This window comes from Bactrocera dorsalis, chromosome 4 (assembly GCF_023373825.1).
Source record: "Bactrocera dorsalis isolate Fly_Bdor chromosome 4, ASM2337382v1, whole genome shotgun sequence".
In the NCBI taxonomy this organism is placed as follows: Eukaryota; Metazoa; Arthropoda; class Insecta; order Diptera; family Tephritidae; genus Bactrocera; species Bactrocera dorsalis.
This window is the reverse complement of record NC_064306.1, coordinates 64,612,925-64,630,398: the sequence shown is the minus strand read 5'-3', so window position 1 is coordinate 64,630,398 and position 17,474 is coordinate 64,612,925. Positions and strand designations below refer to the sequence as shown.

The 17,474-nt window shown below is 38.5% G+C and overlaps 4 protein-coding genes across 4 annotated transcripts in view; 1 reads left to right on the top strand and 3 right to left on the bottom strand.

Annotated features, from left to right (window-relative positions):
- Nucleotides 1-17,474, top strand: part of LOC105225182 (mucin-5AC) — a 41,942-nt gene that overhangs the window by 17,072 nt on the left and 7,396 nt on the right. The gene's annotated exons all lie outside the window — the stretch shown is intronic.
- LOC105225159 (uncharacterized) lies at nt 2,532-4,533 on the bottom strand. The gene is made up of 4 exons (XM_049456436.1): nt 4,097-4,533; nt 3,775-3,909; nt 2,993-3,200; nt 2,532-2,920 (listed from the first exon to the last, which is right to left on the bottom strand). The coding sequence occupies exons 1-4, from the start codon at nt 4,355-4,357 to the stop codon at nt 2,598-2,600; spliced, it is 927 nt and encodes a 308-aa protein (XP_049312393.1). The 5' UTR covers nt 4,358-4,533; the 3' UTR covers nt 2,532-2,597.
- Nucleotides 6,709-8,963, bottom strand: LOC105225180 (uncharacterized). Its single transcript, XM_011203522.4, has 4 exons — nt 8,638-8,963; nt 8,278-8,412; nt 7,239-7,446; nt 6,709-7,172 (listed from the first exon to the last, which is right to left on the bottom strand). The coding sequence occupies exons 1-4, from the start codon at nt 8,896-8,898 to the stop codon at nt 6,850-6,852; spliced, it is 927 nt and encodes a 308-aa protein (XP_011201824.2). The 5' UTR covers nt 8,899-8,963; the 3' UTR covers nt 6,709-6,849.
- Nucleotides 13,525-16,761, bottom strand: LOC105225181 (uncharacterized). Its single transcript, XM_011203524.4, has 4 exons — nt 16,442-16,761; nt 16,035-16,169; nt 14,053-14,260; nt 13,525-13,956 (listed from the first exon to the last, which is right to left on the bottom strand). Exons 1-4 carry the CDS (start codon nt 16,700-16,702, stop codon nt 13,634-13,636), a joined length of 927 nt encoding a protein of 308 aa, XP_011201826.2. The 5' UTR covers nt 16,703-16,761; the 3' UTR covers nt 13,525-13,633.

Below are 17,474 nucleotides of genomic sequence, written 5' to 3'. Positions count from 1 at the left end.
TTATATATTAGGTCTACGCGCCAGACCTCGTCAAACGCTTGGCGGTTAGCGAGGAAAACTGCAGAATAAACTATTTAACTATCTGAACCCAAACTGGTGATCCGGAGTGAGTTGTCTTTCCTTCAGCAGAGGCAAAAGTTTGCGCAAAACCATTCTTTCAAATATTTTCGAAATTATAACCTGTAAACTAAACGGTCGAAAGGAATTGACCTGATTCCCCGATTTACCAGACTTTCGAGTCAAATTTATCATAGCGTATTTCCACTGAGCATATAGCAGAGTCTGAACATATGTACGATTAAAGAGCTTGACGATCATGTTGATTGTTTCTTCTTGAAACGCTTTTGAGGGCTACTGCATTAATATTGAAGATTTTTTTTTTTCAACGCTTTCATCTTCTCATGTATTTCTTCAGAGTTTCTATCAATCATTCGTCTAACAAGCATGTAAAAATTTCTTCTGTTCAAACTGCCAAACTGTCAACAAGGAACACTATTTGAGTGTTCGTAAAAACAGGCCAGAATTATGGGCGACAACTCTTGGTTTTTGTATCACTATAATGCACCGTTTGCACTGATTGGACCTTATCAGTGTGGCTTTAGGCCTGCAAAATCAACAACCGATCAGATATACACCATGCGCCAAATCTTGGAAAAGACCCGTGAAATTAGAATCGACACACACCTTTCAAAGCTGCTTTTGGCAGCATGAAAAGGAGCTGCATTTATGCCGCGGTGTCTGAATTTGGGTATCCCCGCAAAACTAATACGACTGTATAAACTGACGTTGAGCAATACCAAAAGTGCCATCAGAATTGGTAAGGACCTCTTCGAGCCGTTCGATACCAAACGAGGTTTCAGACAATCTCGTGCGACGTTTTCAATCTGCTGCTGGAAAAAATAATTCGAGCTGCAGAGCTTAATCGATCAGGTACAATCTTCCACAAAAGTGTATAGCTGTTGGCGTCTGCCGATGATATTGATATCAGAGTGGATAAAGAAGCAAATCAAATGGGTCTGGCAGTGAACTTGGGCAAGACGAAATATGTATCTCCTGTCATCAAACACACAGTCGTCGCACTCGCGACTAGTCTCCCACATCACTGTCGACTGTCATAACTTCGAAGTTTTAGATCACTTCGTGTATCTTGGAACCAATATTAATACAAACAACAATGTCAGATTTGAAATCCAGAGCAGAATAACTCTTTCCAACAGGTGCAGCTTTGGACTGAGTAGGCAGTTGAGAAGTAAAGTCCTCTCTCGACAAACAAAAACCAAACTCAATAAGTCACTCATTATTCCCGTCCTTCTATATGGTGCAGAATCATGGACGATGACAGCATCTGATGAGTCGACGTTACGAGTTTTCTAGAGAAATGTTCTACGGAAGATTTATGGTCCTTTGCGCGTTGGCCACGGCGAATATCGCCTTCGATGGAACGATGAGCTGTATGAGATATACGACGCCATTGATATATTTCAACGAATTAAGAGACAACAGCTGCGCTGCTCTGAAAGTATTCAACGCAATACCCGCCGGGGGAAGCAGAGAAAGAGTAAGATTTCAACTCTGTTGGAAAGACCAGGTGGAAAAGGAGCTGGCTTCGCCTGGAATTCTCAATTGGCGCCAGCTTGCTAAATGAAGAAATGACTAGCGCGCTGTTGTTAAATCAGCTATAAACGCCTTTGCTTTGCTATAAAGTTAAAATTAGCCGGTTTATGAGTGCACTTAATAGCGTATCTAATATGGCTTCAATGAAGTAATTTATATACTGCACAAGTTAATGGACGTAGTAAAAACGTTTGCTTTTGCAAAAACTAACAATTATTAATATTATTATTATTTAGAAAATAGTATTATACAACTTTTTTCCATTCCTTGGCGAAAAATAATGAATCAAGCCAGTTTTGTATATCTTGTCCGTCGAGGGCGTTCCGCATCGGCCCCCAAAAAGGGGAGTCAGAAAGGTCAAGGTCTGGACTATAAGGCGAGTGAGGCCGCTGTTTTTCAAATAGTTTTTAACCAGTCTTGCAACATGAGGCCGAGCGTTTGTCATGATGTGAAATTATTGTCACGCTTCAGTTTGGTTGGTTGTTGTCGGTAGGGTTCCCCATTAATGATTTCGCACTCTTTTAGAAGTTCATAATACTTACAGCACGTTCTTCTGATCACACCAAATATAGAGCATTACCTTGGCCTCATGGATATTCGGCATTGCTGTTGATTTGGCTGATTGGTCAGATTTCATATGATTTTTTGCTTTGTTAAGGGTTCTCGTAATCGATACATTTTTCATCACCAATTACAATCCGATGCAAAAACGTCTTTTTTCTATTCTAGAAGTATTTCTGACAACGGTTATATCGGTTCGATCTGAGATTCATTGGTGGATAAAATGCGCCGAGTTTCGTTAAGATATCTTAGCAAGTAATAAAGTTTTCCCCCGAGGGTACTGCGTCGAAAGGCATCGTTTTCAAAGATTTTTAATTCGTTGAATTTGTCCCTAGAGTAGTATAACTTACAAACTGTATAGGAAAGATGCATCTAAAATCTTTATTCAGAAGCAGCACACTATATACGAACAAAATACATTTTTATGCTTTTTTACTTATATTTGCAAATAACTCTATAAAATCTGCTATGCTATCCGCATAAAAATGAGGCTGATCCTCCGCACTTGCTTGCCACATTTCCTCTATGGGTGTGCAGCCGCTCAATACAAGCAAGGTTTGGAAGCCACAATTTAGACCGAAAGGTATATCGACATCCAGAGAATCGCCAACAAACAGACAACGTTTGGGATTGTCCAATTTATAGATGTCCTTCAAAATTTCTCCAAGCAAAACCGACGGTTTGCCAACTATTGTCGCCTCTCGTCCCGTTAAACGCTTAAGAATGAGGTAGAAGTCGTTGAAAACTAAAAACAAACATTAAATCCTCAAAATTAAGTGTCTTATATTTGTATATATTTCGTGTGTGCGAAACGGACTTGGAAGCAATAGTCCTGTCCCCAGCGTAATTTTCGGATCTGGAGCACCCAAGAGAAAATCGCAATCTTTGTCTGCTAGATATCGCGTGGCCGCTGTCATTTGCACATAATTTAAATTGCAGTTGACGTCAAACAAAACAGCGCCCATTTTTTGTTCCGGTTCCGTGATTTTTTTCAAATTGGAAAGTCGAACGCCTTCTTTGACGTCCTTATGGAATGAAAAAGAAATGAAAGTGATACAAAATAGAATTTTATGAAACTCATTACATCGATACAGTTATGTGATTTCGAAAGCTTATGAACAAATAATTTTGGTAATAAATTTGTACGAGGTCTTGGAGTAAGTCTATTCGTTTCCGAAAAATGTATTGCGTCACTCAAAACCACTAAAGTCTAAAAAAAATCGGTTAGTTTGTAGTTTTCTAAATAAGTTTGAGAAAATATATCAGGAATTAAAGGACTCTCTGATAATAAACATTTTATAACTTTCTTGTACCAAGATGTAGAAGGAGATAACAGGCTGCTAATTTGAGTACAACAATCTGACTCTCTTGTGAATGGAGTAGATGTACTTCGGGCACATACCTCCCATATTCTGCACATATATTTTCACTCTTCAAAGATTATATTTGCGGAATCTAGTAATGCGTTTCAGATGGAGGAAGGTTTCATATACTTCAACACTTTACTGATGGGTTGTTTTCCAGTGCCAAAATTATTTGTTCATCCATAGGGGCTATAACGGTGAGTGTTATTTTATACTTGGTTCAGTTATTACCTACCAAAGTCCTCACATCTACGCCTCCACGACGAAGCACATCATTACCATCGGCGCTACATGTTGAGAAAACCGGCTGCTTTATATCGTGCTTCTTTATATAGTACAACATGGACTTAGCTGGATGCATAATGTGGTTCTAGTTGAAGGAAATAAACAAACAAATTTATTTTTCTGCACATATCCATGAAACAAGTTCTTCTACTAGATTACTCTTTTGTCTACACTTGTTCGAACTCCTTGACAGGTGTTTATTATCCGCGCCGGAGGACAATGTGTCTCATACACAAATACAAACACACACAACCAAAAACAGTGCGTTTTACCGTTTGAAAATCCTTCACTCCGATGCTGGTGAACTTATTCACATACTCTTCCTCTGGCCGCTCACTGTTATTGGACACAAAGAACACCCGCTTGCCATCATCCTTCAGCGCATTCACCGCTTCACCCGTCCTAGGCAGCGGAGACGAAAGCATCCACATAACACCATCGCAATCACACATCACCACGTCGAAGGAGTTGACGAACTCCCTCTGCTCCTCAGCCGAGAGCTTCAGAATATGCGGTACTTTGCGAGCAGACATAATCGTGCGACGATCCACTAGCAGTCTTGTCTGGCTCAAACACTTTCACAACTAAACTATTCTTCTCACAGTTCTATTTATTTATATACGAATGTATTTGCCGCACGTAGCTTTATAAATATTTATTTTACATGATTATGCACTTTTATCTTTTATTAGAACAGCATTATAAATATTGAATACTTCACGAAAATATTATACATTGTATTGCTCTATAGAGTTTCAAGATCAAGGCTGCCGTAATTGTGGAGTTAGAGTTAATCACTGGGGGGTAGGCCGTAAAGAGAATGTATGACTTTCCCTTTAACATATAATACTATATACATATATTAGGTCTACGTGTCAGACCTCGTCAAACGCTTGACGGCTAGAAAGTGTTAAACTCGGTCGCTTTGCTCAATTGTGCCAAGAAACTTTCTGAAGCTAAACTGGTGATATGAGGTGATTTGCTTCTCCTCCAGCAGAAGCAAAAGTCTGCGTTATTCTTTCAAATATTTTCGAATTTATCACCTGTAGGCTAATCGGTCGATATGAATTGACCTGATTCTCCGATTTACCAGACCTTGGAATCAATCAAATTTATCTTAGAACAAAGTCTGAGCATACCATTAGAGAGCTTGACGATCATGATGATTGCGTCTCCTGGAAGCGCTTTTAAGGGCTATTACATTAATTCTGTCATAACGTTGTGATTGGTTTTGACTTCTGCAATGCCAGAATCCTCACTGAATTCGTTAGGTATAAAGGTGTTTTGATGGCTGATGTATGGTAAACTCATCAGCTTTTTGCATTACTTCGGCACCAGAGACCGCTACTATTGATAATTGGTGTTCGTCTGGATATCGGCCTTCACTGATAATTGTTTGTCGCGAGCACGTGTTTTTGGTTGGTACAAAAGAGGGTCGTGAACGCGCTGACTACGAACCACGTCCAGACGACCATCAAGATCAACTGATAATCAACAAGTCAAAAAAATAAACGAATTGATTCTTGAGAATCGACAGTTAACAGCCAGTAATCTTTCAGCATCGTTGGATTATTAAAAGGATTAGTAAAAACCATTTTGAAAGGTAATTTGCACCTAAGAAAAATGAAAGCACAATTATTGTTTCCAAAAATACTCAATTTGTTTGAAAAACAGCGTCGCATCAGTGTCTGTGAAAGAATGTTTTCCGTCTACCAGGATGTCATGAAACGTATTATTACTGTCGAGAAGTCTTGGATAAATGCTTATGATCCGGAAACAGATGATCAATCGGTCAAATATCGTGGCAAAGGTGAGCCAAAGTTGACAGTTTTCTTCGATTATCGAGTTGCGATGCGTTCCGAATTCCTACCGACCGACCAAACTATCAACAAGGAATATTATATGAGCGTTCGTAAAACAAGGCCGGAGTTATGGGCCGACAACTCTTGGTTTTTGTATCACGATAATGCACCGTCGCATACAGCATTGATTCCTCGTGAGTTTTTTACCAAGATCTTCAACCAATATCGTGCCGCAACCATCGTTTTCACCTGATTTAGGTTCGTGTGATTTCTGACCCTCCAGCAAACTCAAACGACTGACTGTTCTGCACTTTAACCGTTTTGTTAGGTTATTCCGGAAAATTTAAATAAAAATAGTTCACTGTTAGTAGCAACGTGTATAGGTTTTGCTGTAAAGTCTAAATTAGCCGGTTTATGAATGCACTTAATAGCGCTAATACGGCTGTAATGAAATAATTTATATACTGCACAAGTTAATTGACGCAGTAAAAAAGTTCAGTTATGCAAAAAGTGCTAATATTATTATTATTATTTGGGAAAAACACCTGAACTAGTATTACACAATGTACTGCTCATCTGAAGCTGTAACATTTTCCCATTCCTTGTCGGAAAATAATGAATCAATACAGAGCATTACCTTGGCGAAGTGGATATTCGGCCTTTCCGTTGATTTGGCTGGCTAATAAGCTTCATCGAGTAATACTTCCATTTTCTCATATTCAAACTTTTTCGTTGGAGCATGTTCACCGTAAATTTCCACAGCAGCTTTCCATCCCATGCTCGGACTATTAGAACAAAGGAACGCGACACCAAAAGGGCACACCCTACCATATACCACTGTAATTGCCACATCGGGGATCAAATGGGAAAACACCATAGTCGACGATACCACAATCGTATGGAACTCAACTCACCACACCCTTACACCAACCCAACCAACAAAACAGATGGCCGTGGATATGTCTCTCGAGCAGCCACATCAACACCATCCCCACCAGCCGAACCGCCTCCGCGTACCCCACGACGCGGTATAAGCTGCTTAAAGTATGAGCAGATTAAAGCAAAACATAATAAAGATTGGATCGAGTTTTAAGAAACTTTAATTTGTTGAATTTTCCACTGATTAGAATATCAGAATAAATTACAAACTATATAGGAAAGTTGCACTTACAAATTTAATACAGTTTATGTGTTCCTTCATAGTATACATACAAAATAGAGTCTTAAGTATTTTTACTTATATTAGCATATAATTCTATAAAATCGGCCATGCTATCCGCATAAAAATGAGGCTGATCCTCCGCTTTTGCTTGCCACATTTGCTCTATGGGTGTGCTACCGCTCAAAACGAGCAAGGTTTGGAAGCCACAATTCAGACCGAAGCGCACATCGTGCGTGAGAGAATCGCCCACAAACAGACAACGCTTGGGATCGGCCAATTTGTAGATGTCCTTCAAAATTTCACCAAGCAAAACCGCCGGTTTGCTTACGATTGTCGGCTCGCGTCCTGAGAAGCGTTTAATTGTGTCGAGGAAATCGCAAAATCCTAAAGACAAATATATATATGAAAAATCGCTGTAATTATATATGCGTGTGTGGTTGCGAAACATACCTGGTAAGGTTAGATCTGCCTTTATCGGTAATAGCCAATCTGTACCACCGGCAATAAAATGACAGTCTTTATCTGCTAGATATCTCGTGGCCGCTGCTATTTGCGCATAAGTCAGATTTAAATTGATATCATACAAAACAGCGCCCATTTTTTGTTCCGGTCTTGTGATTTTGTCCAAAGTGGCGATTTCAACGTCTTCTTTAGTGACCTTAAATAATAAAAAAGAGTCGAAGGTTATACAAATTATGACAATAGTTTCAAAAGGTCTCAGAATTTTTATTGTCTTAAGTAGAGTTATGGCAAAAATGTCAGGGGAGGACCTTACAGGTCTGGGTGGTGGTTTAAAGAGTTACATGGGTTTCCTCGGGTAATTACCATCATTTTTTCAACCACTTTGTTATTTAAATTTGGTCACAATCGATGCGATGGTGCTTGTTCTTCCACAATTCCAGCCGTTTCCGACGGATGTTCTCATGAAAACACCTCAATACAGGTTTTTTTAGATTTCATAAATTTACTGGCGGTTTATTTCCCAATTCGAAAACTATTTGTTCACACATCTTCACAAATATATAGACACATGTTTTTATCTATCTACATATGTATATAATAATGATGAATATAGTCCAGCGCCAATAGTACAATATTTCATAGTCATGGCATGGCATTTTTTCACTCTGAAATAACTTTCCATATGTATGTATGTATGTATATTAAATATGCGTCATGGTAGCTTTACATATTCTTCTTTATTGACGGAGACACCGCCTACGCGTTTATTTACTTAATTTTATGAAATTCTGAAGAGAGCCCTATTAGTAGTGTTTACATATTGATTAAGTGGCGATAAAAGTGCGGTAAGACAAATCTCTATCAAATAACGAAAATTTTACGAAAAAAAAAATTAAATAACTAAAGATGTATCATTCTTCGTTTATTGGTATAAAGGTCGATTATTTTTTTCTTTATCAAGTTTTTAGTCAAATAATGAGAGTAATAGCATAGTTAATGCTGTTGAATGAATATTTATAATACATACCAAAGTCCTCACGTCTACGCCTCCATGACGAAGCGTTTCATTACCGTGTCCACTGCATAAAGAGAAAACCGGCTGCTTTATATTATGCTTCTTCATATAGTACAACATGGACTTAGCTGGATGCATAATGTCATTCTAGTTGAAGTAAAGAAAAAAGCAATTTATTAGAAAAAATATGCGCATACCCAAGAAAAAAGTTTTTTTTTTTCAACTAAATCACTGACTTTGACATTTTTCTCATAAATTCATAGTTTTCACTTGAACTCCAACACCAAACCAGGTGTTTATTATCCGCGCCGGAGGACAATATGTCACACAAATATACAAAAATCACACACAACCAAAAACAGCGCGATTTACCGCTTGAAAATCCTTCACTCCGATCCTGGTGAACTTATTCACGTACTCCTCATCCAAGCGCAAACTGTTATTGGATACAAAGCGCACTTGCTTGCCATCATCCTTCAGCGCATTCACCGCTTCACCCGTCCTAGGCAGCGGAGACGAAACCATCCACAAAACACCGTCACAATCACACAACACTACATCGAAGGAGTTGACGAACTCCCTCTGCTCCGCAGCCGAGAGCTTCAAAATATGCGATACTTTGCGGGCAGACATAATCGTGCGACGATCCACTAACACTCACGTGTGGCTCAGACAAATTCTCACTAAACTATTCTGCGCGCAATTCAATTTATTTATACTAGAACTCATTTGACTCATGTGTATGCATTCATATCTTTGATTAGTTCGTTATGCTCATTAGAGCCGAGCGTTACTAATTAACACTGTTCAACAAAAATATTTCTGACGCCAAGAAAAAATTTAGTTTTAGAGTCTAAAGTTTAGACTACGCACTGTACGATCTCTTTAATTAATAGTTCAACTACATATTTCCAAAGGTTTCGTCTTGCTTCTATTATTGTAATAAAGTTAAAAAGTCGTTTAATTGTAGTCTAGTTATGATTCCCTTCTTCAACTGTTTAATTTTAATCTTCATATCGACCCAAATTTAAAAGCTCTCAGATCTAAAGGATTTAGAGATACTGTGCCCAAAAAGGTGACATTTGAATTTAAACTGCGCGCGTCGAAGAATTTGGAGACTTATTTTTTTTTAGGTTGGTAGTACTGTCAGTCATATTTATGGCAAATTTCATGTCAAAATATTCATTAGCTTGAGATACTACGTGTCGTTTTGTGAGCTGCTAAAAGTGAGTTTTTCGTGTTTTGCGATGTCGAAATTTGTTGAGCAAAGAATTTGCATCTCAATGCTGATACGTTGAGGATGGTGCAGAAAGCGTTTGGTGATGAGGCTGTGTCTAAAAAAATGTTTACAAGTGGTATAGTGAGTTCCAAGCCGGCCGTGAACGTGTCGAAGACGAAGAGCGTCCAGGACGACCATCCACCTCAACCGACCGACCGAAATCAAAGATTTGATGTTGAAAAACCGTCGATTAACAATTAGAGAGCTCGCTGATGAAGTTGGCATATCGAAAGGCTCAGCCAATACCATTTTGAAGGATGTTTTGGGCCTCAAGCGCGTCAAATCTCGACTGGTACCGAAAACATTGAATTTTTTGGAAAAAAAGGCGTCGTGTTGAAGTGTGTGGAACGATGCTTTCCGACTACCAGGGTGTCATGAAATGCATTATAACTGGCGATGAGACTTGGATCTATGCTTACGACCCCGAAACAACCGATCAATCGAGCGAATATCGTGCCAAAAGAGAGCCGAGACCAAAAAAATCGCGCCAAAGTCGCTCAAAAATCAAGGTCATGTTGACTGTTTTCTTCGATAATCGTGGTGTTGTGCATTATGAATTCCTTCCAACCAGTCAAACAGTCAACACGAAATATTATTTGAACGTTATGCGTCGTTTGCATAACGCTATCCGCCTAAAAAGGCCGGAATTGTGGAAAGACGATTCTTGGTTTTTACACCCCGATAATGCACCATCCCATACTGCCCTCGTAATTCGTTATCATTTCGCCAAAAACTCAACCCATATCGTTCCGCAACCACCGTATTCACCTGATCTGGCACCAAGCTCAAAAGACCGCTCCGGGGACACCGTTTTTATACGATAGAGATTCAAGCCGCAGCGAAGACGGAACTGAAGGCCATCCCGGAAAGTGACTACAACCAGTGTTTCGAAGATTGGAAAATCCGTTGGCATAAGTGCATTGCATCGGGAGGGGATTATTTTGAAGGGGATGAAATTGATTTGGAAGAATAAATAAAGAATTTTCAAAATAAATACAATGTCACCTTTTTTGGGCACAGTAGTATATGAGATACTAAACTAGTTTTACTACTTTGGTAATATCTATACGAGAATTTGGTTCAATGTTATGGACCCCTATCTATCAATTCCACTCCATTAGAGTCCATGTAAATGCAATTTTTAATTTTTACCTTATGACATTTTGAATGGAATTGTATGGATAGTTAAATCTTCCACCATTCACTATCTGATTTATTAGACTCTCTTTGTAGCATTAAATAAATATACTAATTTCTTCCGATACACATTCTTTAGCTACATTTTTTCTAGCTTTCTTTTAGTTCCCGATTAGCTTATGTTTGCATACCTCTAGTAATTTGATAGGAAAGAGAGTAACTATTTGCCAATCAGCTGTTATAGTAAATGGAGAACTCAATAACACTATGAAACAATTTTTTTTATATATACTTTATTTACTCTCTTTATCTGTGTTCTGTTCACCAAACCTGGGAGAGAGACGAATCGAGCAACCAAATAGAGTTCGAATAATCAAAAAGAGATATAAAAGCAACGAGTAATTGAGATATCACTAAACTTTTTATTGTTGTATCAAATGTAAATTTTTGTTGTGAGAGTAATAGAGTAATGTCTACACTTAGACACGAATTTGTGAATGGAATGCGACACAATATATAATACGTACACAAGGGTGTTAGACATCGTGAAAACATCGACCGAAACGACGAAAAAAATCTGATAAAGTTCGAGCTCTTTATATTAATATTAACAGGTGGTTCATTGTAATTTTTTCACTTTTATGTCCCATAGGAATATTTTCTTATTTTCTTTGGACGTGTAATACATTTGAGTAAATTGCTGTGTAGTAAAAATGAAAACATATTCTCAAAGACTAAACCGATCGCTCTTGATGGGTCTTCCTTTTTCAATGTAGTCAAATAAAATTATTCCATGCGCAACCCAAAATACAAACGCCATAACCCTGCGAGCCAACTACTGCGTTTTCCACACTCTGGAGCGGGATTATCATGTAGAGTCCACTCGGATGACTGTCTATTGGTCTTCGAAGTGAAATGATGGTGCCATCCATTGTCTCATATTTACGCGAAAATGCGAGTTTATTATGCTTGAACATCTCCAAACAAAGCTACGAATCATGAGCTCGTCGTGGTTTGAGATCGCCTGGCACCCACTCGGCACAGAGCTTTCTCATACTTAAATCATCGTGAATGTTATGATTATGTACACGATTTGTTGGTATCTTTAGAGTGTCTGCTATCTCGAACAAGGGCACTTTACGGTCATCCCAATTTATTGTGTGGCGTCCACCATTTTCGGAACTCATTTGACCACGTCATGCTTTATTACGGAGGGTAAGGACCTCACTAGGCTACTATCGATCCACTTTGAGACAAAATGGTATTGCGATAGCACAACAACTAATGGGAGCCCAGCGCTTGCCGCGAAGTAACCAGCTCCAATAGTAGAACGCGGAGCCGGGGTTCCTACACGTGTCCATTCCACTGTAAAAATGGCTAAGATGCCTTTCACCCGCTTTGCGCTTACCTGCGATTCCAATGGGGCTCAGCACCCATACTAGTCTTATCACAAGGTGACTGACGATGCCATTGATATTGATGATGGCATTACTCTATTATACTCGTTTCCATGCAGCAATTTTACGAGCGGCTGTTCAGTTGTCTCAGAGTACCTGGAGAGTCAGGGCAAATATTTTCGAGCAGCATGTCTCTGTGAGTGGTGCAAGCCGAAAATGGAGCGACAGAGATGTTTGATATGATCAAACAGGTTTACCCAGATGTTGCTTTAGCAAGAAGTGGTGTGTTTCGGTGGCACCAGGCCCTTTTGGAAGGCCGGGAAGAGGTCGCTGATGAATGAGAAAATCCAAAGAAGTAAGAACGATGCTCATTATCTTTTTTGACTACCGTGAATTTGTTCCTCCTAGACTAACCGTCAACGCCAAGTTTTACGTGGAAGTCCTCAAGAGACTCAAACGAAGGGTCAAACGGGTCTGGTAAATGCCTTCCGTAACGCCTTCAATGCTTGGAAATCGCAGTGGCAGCGCTGCATCGACGCAAAAGGAGTCTGTTTTGAGAGTTTTTAAAGAAATTAACACATTTTTTTTAAATAAACTCAGTCCTATTACTTTTCAAACGAACCCTGTATGTATGTATATATGTATACCGGGGAGTTTGTATTTTTTATATTACGTATCCGGTGGCCTGGAGGATAAATCCTCTGTGAGCTTCATTAAGATAACTCACCTATCGACCGATATATAGAGGTATAGAGTCAACCGGAAGTTTCAAAATCTTTATTTTACGTTTATGGGAGATTTTTTTTTTGAATGGCTTACGATTTCTTACTCTAAGTTCATTCAATGCTTTTGATTTATGTAGGGTCCTCAGCTACATTGTCAAGCGTCTTTTTTGCGGTTTTAACGTGACATCGCTTTAGTAAAAGATTCAGATCTTTTAGGAAGAGCCTAGCACTGACACGCTTCGTACCCAAAACAATTACCAAACCGGTTGAGTTGATCAATAAGAGATATTGAGATCCACTACTATATCTTGATGCCAAAAATTCGAGTTTCAAACAATGTGTCACTAATTTTTTCAATGTTATCGTCATTAACAAAGGCAGACGGGCAACTCGCTTAGGACAAGTTTTCGATGACTTCACAGCCTTCATGAATGCTTTATACCACTCAAATAGTTATGTTCGTGAAAAAGTCCGAGTCCATCTCAGAAACAGTTCTGCAACATTTTCAACGATTCGTCAGCAAATTTTCAAGCAGCCAAACACACACTAATTGACAAAATTGAAATCGAACTTCACACCAACATATAGTACAAAAAGATTATATTAATCCAAGAAATAAAGTTTATCGATTCGGTTTGCACGCGAAGTTTATATTGCTCAGTCCGTGTCAATTTCATATTATGTAAATATTTTTTCACAAAGAAGTCTTAAGCAGTAACTGTGCGTATAATCCATTGAAGGCATTAAAATTTCAAGTTAAATAAACAAATATTTTCAATCTCACAATATCATCTAACAACAATGCAATTCATGCTACAAATATTACATTTTTAAGCACTTTTACTTATATTCGCATATAGTTCTATGAAATCGGCCATGCTATCCGCATAAAAATGAGGCTGATCCTCCGCTTTTGCCTGCCACATTTCCTCTATGGGTGTGCTGCCGCTTAAAACGAGCAAGGTTTGGTAGCCACAATTCAGACCGAAGCGCACATCGTGCGTGAGAGAATCGCCCACAAACAGACAACGCTTGGGATCGGCCAATTTGTAGATATCCTTCAAAATTTCTCCAAGCAAAACTGCCGGTTTGCTAATTATTATCGGTTCTCGTCCTGTGAAGCGTTTAAGTGTGTCGAGGATATCGCAAAATCCTAAAGACAAATATAAAATAGGTTCATTTTAAATCTTATAAACAAATATAAAATCGATGCGTTTATAGTATATGCGTGTGTAGCTGCGAAACATACCTGGTACAGTTAGATCCTTCGTCATCGGTAATAACCAATCTGTACCACCGGCAATAAACTGGCAATCCTTGTCTGCTAGATACCGTGTGGCCGCTGCAATTTGCGGATAAGTTAAGTCCAATTTGATATCATACAGTACAGCGCCCATTCTTGCTTCCGGTTCTGTGATTCTTCCCAAATTATTGGGTGTAATTTCTTCAGTGGTGTCCTTAAGGAATCAAAAAGAGACAAAGGTTTTAGAAACTAACACAATAATTTACAATTTTACAGAATTTTTATTTTCCTAAATTGTGGTTAGGCAAGAATATGTCAAAGGAAGGCTTAATAGGTTTGCATGGTGATTGATTTCTAGGAAAATTTTTGACAAGAATATCTTAAACTTAAATTCATGTCGTTATTATACGCCTTTTACACGGCTTTAGCAAAAGTTTTCTTGATAATACATTTTTTGGTAAAATAGTTTCGAGTACTTTTGGTCAAATAGTTTCTGGGAATGCTTCCTGGATAATAGGGCTTAAGTAGTGCCATAACTAGCTCCGAAAACTGTTATTCACTGACTGTCATAGAAATGGACTTCGTGCACATGGCTTCTATATTCCATACAAATAAACTCTTCCAAGATTATATTTTCGGAACACAGTAATGATTTATACCATGCATGGTATTAACGAGTTTCAGACGGAACCGGTTTTTTATAAAAAAAATTTTACTTGCGGTTTATTTCCCTATTCAAAACTTATTTATTCACACATATTTTAAATTTACTGTATCTTGATAAGCACTTGGTACTTTTCTATTCTGACATCACATCTATGTATCACGTCTTATATAAGTATGTACGTAAATAATCTCGAGAATCATGAGAGTTTTACTCAATTTTATGAAATTCTGAAGAGAACACTTTTAACGGTAACCGATGTTTACATTTTGATTAGGTTCACTCAAGCGCTGTAAAATAAATACAAATACAAAATAGAGTATCGAGTGCAACAGTGTCGCGAAAGAGACGGATTAAGTATCTAAAGACATAAATCTAAACGAAGTCTTTGTCAGCATTAGATAGCAAACATGATAACCAAACTATTTGTATAAACTTGTGACATTGAAAGTTGTGAAACACAAAATTAACGGTTCACTCAGCTTTACTATGTTGTATGAGGCGGGTTTCGAGGCCATCAGAGGTGGGGTCACAAGTACTAAATGCAGCTTATGACGGATTGCATGCAGATCATTATGAAGGTATGAGCATTGCTCAACCTGTCTCCCGACTTAATACTTAACAGTGGTACCGGGGAGAACGGTACGTGACGGTAGGAAGTTTAGTTCGGATTACGTATACAAGGTGGATTCCAAAGTAAACAGGAGTTTTTGAATCTAGCGCCCCCTGGTGGCGCCATCTATATGTCGACTGGTGCGTTAGAATCTGCTGTCTTTATCGATTCTCCAGAGAGAATTTTAATCAGCCGAAATCATCAATGAAAATCATGGATGGAATTGAACATCTCTAAAACATCGACTTATCGCATTTTGACCGAACATTTGGGCTTACGAAAGGTGTCTGCACAGTTTTTTCCACACAAATTGACTGACGACCAAAAATTGCTCAGAATCCAACACTCGATCGACGCTTGTGACCGATTATTTGACCAAAAATCACATTTTAACCATTAACCACTCCCCGTATTCACCTGATATGGCACCGTGCGACTTCTTCCTTTTCGGAAAAATGCATTTGCGCATGAAAGGAAAGCGTTAGAAGCCATCCAAAATGATTGCAGCAGCATACTGGTGGCCATACCGGCCAACGAGCTAAAACACTCGTTCGACATGCTTTTGAACCGTGCAAAAAGCTGTCTTGAAACAGAAGGAGGCTATTTTGAAAAAAATAAATTGATTTTGCCGAAAAAACCATTTGTTTAAAGTCCTGTTTACTTTGGAACGCACCTTGTACATACATTTGCTTGAAAAATTATTATACTTACCAAAGTCCTTACATCTACGCCCACTTTACGAAGCATTCTAGTACTGGGGGGACTGCATAATGAGAAAACTGGCTCCTTTATATTATGCTTCTTTATATAGTACAGCATGGACTTAATGGGATGTATGATGTCGTTCTAGTTGAAGTAAAGAAACAAACAAATTTATTAGCAAAAATATGCACATATCAAAGAAAATGTTTTTTAAGAGGTCTCAAGTGGATATAACCCCTTAATAAGGACACTAATTTTTCGACAAATTTGTTCTTAATAAGCCATCTGCACTTGCACTTAACCATCCAATGGGGCACACACTAGACTTTAACGTCACCAGCGGCAGTTCCACACCTTAGGCCGCTTTTTCTCACACATAGCCAACTAACAACAGAAAAAAAGTGTGTCGGGCTCACCGTTTGAAAATCCTTCACTCCGATCCCGCCGAACAACTTAACGTATTCATCGTCCGAGCGCATACTGTTATTGGTCACAAAGAGCACTTGCTTGCCATCCGCCTTCAGTGCATTCACCGCTTCACCCGAACCGGCCAGCGGTGCCGCAATCATCCACATAACACCATCACAATCACACATCACTACGTCGAAGGAGTTGACGAACTCCTTCTGCTCCTGCGCGGAGAGCTTCAAAATGTGCGGTATTTTACGAGCAGACATAATTGTACAACGAACCGCTACTCACGCGTATCTTAGATAAAATACCTCTAAATATTTCATTTCACAATGCATTTATACACGAATAAATTTTGTTGTCTCGTTTTTAAGGTAGATACGGTGTGAAAGCACGTAAATATCTTTTATTGGTGGAGGCTCATTAGTGATAAACGTGATTATTAAACACTCAGCAAAGAAAACATACTTCTTATGAATTTTTTTTTTTAATAACAGAAGGTATAAGTAACGCTTATACCAACTATAGAAGTTATCTAACTTAATTTCCACAGTTGCAGCGACTGAACACTGCCCAACAGAATTAATCATCCTGTGATTAGAAATTTTTTATTTAAGATTTATTCCAAAATAAGCAAGAAAAAAACGTTACCTTGACTGAACCGAAGCTATAATACCCTTCACAGTTGCATTTCTTATAGCAACTAAAATTGTGTGAAGTTTTGTGAAGATTCATTGTCAAAGAAAAAAATGTTCCTCTAAGAACTTGAATTTGTTCGTTCAGTTTGTATAGTAGCTTTATAATATAGGGGTCTAATATTGGCAGCTTCGAAAAATGTCCAGCTTCTTCATGAGTAAAAGACGTGTACAAAATTTCAGATCAATACAATTATATCGAAAACTGAGGGACTAAAGAGGGATCCATTACGATGAGTCCTACTTTTGTAAAGAAAAAAACATAGAAACTTAAAACTTAATGGGGAATGTATATTATCATTCAAAAGAACATTCTTTGGTATTCAATCCAGTTTTTGATGAC